We start from the raw sequence: 6,000 nt of genomic DNA, 5'->3' as shown, positions 1-6,000 counted from the left end.
GAGGGAATCTCAGGGCTCCTCCTAGTTGCCATATAGCAGCTCTCTTCATAACCTGCTTGCATGGGCCGCCAAGGAGTGACTACGGCAAACATTGGCCAACTTGACTCTCCTTCAAACTTTCTCTGAATTTCTTTCCAGGGGAGGAGGGTAGGCAAATCTAAGCCTTCCAAAAAGGGAGGCCAGGCGGCTGAGAGATGGAGGAGGAAGGATGGCAGCACCGCAAAGAGAAGCCACCTCTGGAGCAGTAACTAGAGGTAACAGCTCCTTGCAGGTGCAGGCTAACCACGCTTCCAGGACAAAGCAGTGATGAAAGGGAGATAGTGTTATTTGTCAGGACATCTGGCAGGATGTCCTAACCGCAAAGGAGGACAAGGCATCGTAAAATGTAGGACATTGGGGGGAATGTAGGACATGACCAAATAAAAAGCTCTGGTGCCACAACAAACTACCATTCCCAGAATTCCACAGCACGGGTCCAAAACACGCTGCAGAAACAATCCAGTTTGAGACCACTTCATCTGCCATGGCTCAGTGTTAGGGAATTTTGGGAATTGTAGTTTATTGTGGTGCCAGGGCTCTCTCTGACAGAGAAGATTAAAATGTCTCACAAAACCAGTCCCCAGGATTCCCTAAAATTGAGCCAGGGCAGTTAAAGCTGTCTCAGACTGGGATTATTTCTGCTGTAGAATTCTGGGAACGGTGACCCCAGAACTCTCTGGCAGGGAAGGCCAAATGTCTCACAAAACTACAGTTCCCAGGATTCCCTAGGGCAGTTAAAGCAGTCTCAGACTGAGATTGTTTCTGCAGTGTATTTAGGACTTCCATGCCGTGGAATTCTGGGAACTGTAGTTTATTGTGGCTCCAGAGATCTCTTGACAGAGGCGGCTAAATGTCTCACAAAACCAGTTCCCAAGATTCCCTAGCACTGAACCAGGTCAGTTAAAGCGGTCTCAAACTGAGATTATTCCTGCTGTGTGTTTTGGACTAGGGCGGCTAAAGCGGTTCCAAACCGGATTATATTTCTCCATCGCTGACGCAGGCTGAAGGGGGCGGGGCGCGAGGTGTGTGTGTGTGTGTGTGTGAGAGAGAGAGTGAGTGAGTGAGAGAGAGAGAGAGAGGAAAAAGGGGAGGAGACAGAGGGAGAGAGGAATGAGGCGCCTAAGGCCTCGCCAGCGCCTAAATAAAAATCCTTGGGAGGAGGAGAAAGAGGAGGAGGGGATATAAAAGGGGCGGGGCCAAACAGCCAATGAGCGATCTTTGTGGGCGGAGCCGGGCGACTCGCGGCCCAATAGGCGAAGGGAGAGGGCGGAGTCAGAACCATGGGAGCGGGGGGAGATAACCAGAGTGCAGAGTCGGGTTTGGAAGTTGTTGTTGGAGGAAGGAAGGAGGAGAGGCGGCGGCGGCGGCGGCGGCTGGGAGTCTCGTGCTCTCTCTCTCTCTCTCCCTGGCGCCGTTATTGGAGCTGCGTAGCAGTTGGGCCCTCTGAGGTGGAAAGGCAGGCGACGGTTTCTCTCTCTCTCGAGTGACGGTTGGCGTTTGAATCTGCGAGGGCGGCGGTTGGCGTTGGATTCGGGGAAGTTTTGCCTTGGACGCTCCGCCGCCGCCGCCGCCGCCGCCGCCGTTGAGGGGAAACTTTTCTCGCCGCCGCCGTCTGAGGCGGGCTCGGCTCCCGCGATGGGCTCCTCCCGGGGCGCCTGTCCCTGCTCTTGGCCGCGGGCGCTTCTTCTCCTCCTCTTCCTGGGCTCCTCGGGGGCCTTCGTGTGCCTCCCCTGCGACGAGTCCCGCTGCGAGGAGCCCCGCAACTGCCCCGGCGGCGTGGTCCTCGACATGTGCGGCTGCTGCTTCCTCTGCGCCCGGCAGCGGAACGAGAGCTGCGGAGGCTTCTTCGGGCTCCACGGCGCCTGCGACCGAGGGCTGCGCTGCGTCATCCGCCCGCCGCTCCTCCACGGGGACTCGCTCACCGAGTACGAGGCCGGCGTCTGCGAAGGTAACATCAGGGGAGGGGGAAAGGAGCAACAAAAAGCCGAAGGGGAAGGAGGGAAGGAAGGAAGGGGAGCCCGGCCTCGCCCTCGCCTCGGGCCCCTGCCTGCCTTCCGCCCTTCCCACTATCGACCCCCTCCTTAAGGAATATAACAAATAAATAAATCATGTTATTTAAGGTTTGTCTTTTACTCCGCCTCTCTGGTCAGGAAGGCAGTCGAGGCGGCTCACGGTGGAAAAGGAATAGGTGTAGCCAGGCTGAGCAGATTGCCCTCCTCCTCCTCCTCCTCCTGCCATAAGAATAACAACAACAGTAATAGTAATAATAACAACAATATTTTCTTCATTTCTATGCCGCCTCCCCCGCAGGGTCGGAAAGGTAGGACCTTCCAGCAAACGTGGAGGACGCTAGAAAAATGTAGAGCTGAAAAGGAAAGACACTCATAGGAAGTTTCATATATATAATAAATTTTCTATATTATATATACATATACACACATGCACAGCAAATATATATACATATTTTGTAGATGTGTATATGCACAAACACAACAAACATTTAAATGAAGGGAACGTCATGCTTCTTGGTCCTTCTCAAAATGGAGGACCTTTTTTGAATCCCTCCTGGACAAATGGAGGACTGTGTCCTGGGAAAGGAGGGCCAACTCTGGTCGCCCCCCCCCCCCGCCTGTAGATAGATGTAAAGGCATGCTTTTCTCGGCCCTTCTCAAAATGGAGGACCTTTTTGGAATCCTTCCTGCTGTAATAGCATCAGACAACATTGTTGAGGTGGCAGTGGAGGACTGTGTCCTGGGAAAGCAGGACCAAGTCTGGTCACCCCCTGCCTAGAAATGGAAAGGCATGCTTCTCGGTCCTTCTCAAAATGGAGGGGCTTTTTGGAATCTCTCCTGGACAGGAGGATGTGGCAATGGGGGCTGTGTCCTGGGAAAGGAGGACCTGCTCCTGAGTCCTCCATGCCTAGTTTTCCACTACTCAAGGTGAACAGATCTCCTCCTCCTCACCACAGAGGAGGGCCAGGCAGCGCCAAAGGTAGGACCTTCCACACAATGTGGAGGACGCTAGAAAAATTAAAAAGCTAAACATCATTCATATAAATAATTTGTGTGTGTGTGTGTGTGATGTATACATATATAATACACATATACACAACAACAGAAACAATATAAATGTAAATGCATGCTTGTGTTCAAAATGGAGGACCTTTTGGAATCTGTCCTGGACAAGAGAAGGTGGAAATGGAGAGATTGTCCTGGAAAAGGAGGACCTCTAGTCCCCCGCCTACAAATGTAAAGTCATGCTTTTGAACCCTACTCAAAGTGGAGGCCCTTTTGGGATTCCTCCTGGGCAGAAGGAGGTGGAAATGGAGGGCTGTGTCCCGGGAGAGGAGGACCTGTGGCCACCCTCCTTGCTTTCGGTTCCTTGCCATGCAGAGGCTTGGTGCAAAATGCCTTGAAAGCTGAATTCCAGGGGAAGGTGGGGACTCCTTCCTAGGATCCTTTGGCACTGCTCCCCTCACTCCCCTCCCCAGTTCCTTCACAGTGATTTTCCATCCTCGCCCAAAGCAGGACCCGCACCCGCTTCCACTTCATTTTATTTCGATAATAATAATAAGAAGAAGCCCCTAGGGACCCCCCCCCCATCTGTTGGGTGTGTGGTGCTGGTTCAGTCTCTCCCTCCACCCTGCCTTTGGGGGGGGGGTCTCTCCTTTTCGGCCCTTCAATTCCTCCTCTCCTCATTGTTGACATTTGTCTGAGACTGCATCCACACTGGAGAATTAACCCAGTTTGGCACTGCTTCAACTCTTTTCTGGCTCAAGGCTATGAAATTCTGGGAGTTGGAGGTTGTTGTGGGCCCCACAACGAACTTCAACTCCCAGAATTTCATAGCCTTGAGCCAGAAAAGAGTTGAAGCAGTGCCAAACTGGGTTATTTCTCCAGTGTGGATGCAGCATTGGTTTTCAGAGTGTTTTTGAATAGGGACACGAAAACCAAGGGTTCAGTGTTTCTGGGGAAGAAAATAGACCTCCCTAGTCCAAAATGCACTGGCAGAAATAATCCGGTTTGAGACTGCTTTAACTGTCCTGGCTCAGAGGTAGGGAATCCTGGGAATTGTTGTTTGGTGTGGCACCAGAGCGCTCTAACAGAGAAGGCCAAATGGTTCACAAAACTACAGCCAGGGTTGTTAAAGCAGTGTTTTGGACCCCTGTCCATTTGATTAAAAAAAGGGGTCTCAGCCATGGTACCATTTCCCTTAAACGTTTGTTTTCAGGCTTCCTTTTGAAGCCCAGCCCTATCTAGACTGACACAAGTGTAAGTAAGGCTAGGTACTTACCAAATATAGATATTTACTGACAAAAGATAGATGCTAGTCAGCGCACTGTAGGGTTGCTGCCTTAATGTGCCTGATTTTTTGGCCCAGATGGTCAAGCAGAAGTGTACCGCTGCTGTGGGTTGCCAGAGACCCAACTTCTTTTCTTTTTTTTTTGTGGTAGTTATAGTCATTATTTCCTTTAATATTTTTCAAAACGTCGCAGAATACAGATAAAAGTGGAACAGTGGCATTTTTATGGCATAGATGAGACCCTGTCAGTCTTTGTTGTCCTAATGTCAATATTTTTTAATGCTTTCAGTCTTTTAAATTGGAATGATCTATGAGGAATCGTGAGTTGCTAAAGAAAGTCTGATCATTCAGTGTAAACTTTCCATTTTCTCATCACAGACATATGTAGGGTTCTTCTGGCAAAAAAGGGGGAATATGGCATTGGATGATTCACATTTTACCTTAGTATCCCTTATAAAGCAGTGAAATTGAATAATTTGAAATGCATGCATATTTTGCCTGATAGCTAGCTGTCTGCAAGGGGACATAAGAGAGGTTGGTTTCTTCACTATCATATAAGCAGTTTGTGGAAAGGCTTGAGAGAATACAGTGCCAGTGGAAACAAGAATATATATGGGGAAAAATTCCTTTCTCTTAAGTAAGGGAGATTTTTTTTCATTGATCCAGGAGAGGGCTGCATAGAGCTCAAATTCCTCTGAAGCAGTGGCAGCATTCAAAGAACATACCTAACTGTTTAGAAAACCCTAGTTCCTGTATATCCCTAAAATTGGAACATAAACTTTGGAATGTACGTTTGGCCGCAGTCTACTTTTGCTACTTAATAGTTCTGATGTTTAAAAATTGCTCTGGTTTTTCTGTTCGGGTATGTTTAGGAGGTGTTTAGTTTTATCAGTTTTATTGGCACCATGAAGGGTCAGCATTATAGACATGCCACACTTCAAATCTATTTGTAAATTGTTTGGATTTGTAACTGCTTTGTATGTATGAAAGATGAGAGTTTAAATTTAAGGAATATGTCATATAAGGAATATGTTGGTATGTTGGGTGAAATGCCTGTCATGGAAAACAACGTACATTCTGTTCTTTCTTGTATTGAGTTTAATGCTTTGACATTCTGCTTCCCTTAATACATTTATTCAGTTACTGCAGTGGTTCCCAACCTGTGGGTCGGGACCCCTTTGGGGGTCAAATGACCCTTTCATGGGGGTCGCCTAAGACCAGTGGAAAACGCCTATTTAATTACAGTTATGAAGTAGCAATGAAAATAATTTCATGGGTTTGGGTCACCACAACATGAGGAACTGTATTAAAGGGTCGCGGCATCAGGAAGGTTGGGAACCACTGACTTACTGGGTTTATAAAATTGCACTTTTTGTCCAGCAGGAGCTTAGGACATTCCTCAATACAAAAACTAAAATTTCAGTGCAGTTGTTTATGGCTTTCTGGACCTTGGAGGAGAATTTTATTTCTTTATAAGTGATACAGTCCATTGTTGCACTTACTATGTTAGGCCGGTGATTCCTTGTCTTTGGTCCTTCAGATGTTTTGTATTTCAGCTGTCATAAACCCCGATTGTAGGCCATGATGGCTAGGGCTTAGGGGAAGTGAACCCTTGGAATGCTGAAGTGCGAAAAGCATTAAGCCAGACAGACATCCTCA

The 6,000-nt window shown here is 48.4% G+C and overlaps 1 protein-coding gene across 4 annotated transcripts in view; it reads left to right on the top strand.

The window, feature by feature from the left end:
* Positions 1-1,374: 1,374 nt before the first annotated feature.
* The window catches only part of CRIM1 (cysteine rich transmembrane BMP regulator 1), a 178,338-nt gene continuing 173,712 nt past the window's right edge, over positions 1,375-6,000 (top strand). For 2 of the 4 annotated variants that reach the window (XM_089529751.1, XM_089529750.1), the window contains exon 1: positions 1,375-1,987. In XM_089529751.1, coding sequence (XP_089385877.1) covers positions 1,675-1,987 — 313 coding nt within the window. In that variant the 5' untranslated portion in view covers positions 1,375-1,674. The remainder of the gene's footprint in view (positions 1,988-6,000) is intronic. The other 2 variants (XM_089529752.1, XM_089529754.1) reach the window with 1 other exon arrangement.

Source organism: Sceloporus occidentalis, unplaced genomic scaffold (assembly GCF_023333645.1).
Source record: "Sceloporus occidentalis isolate IW3139 unplaced genomic scaffold, rSceOcc1.0.p SCAF_6, whole genome shotgun sequence".
Taxonomy (NCBI): domain Eukaryota; kingdom Metazoa; phylum Chordata; class Lepidosauria; order Squamata; family Phrynosomatidae; genus Sceloporus; species Sceloporus occidentalis.
This window is presented reverse-complemented; position numbering and strand designations above follow the sequence as displayed.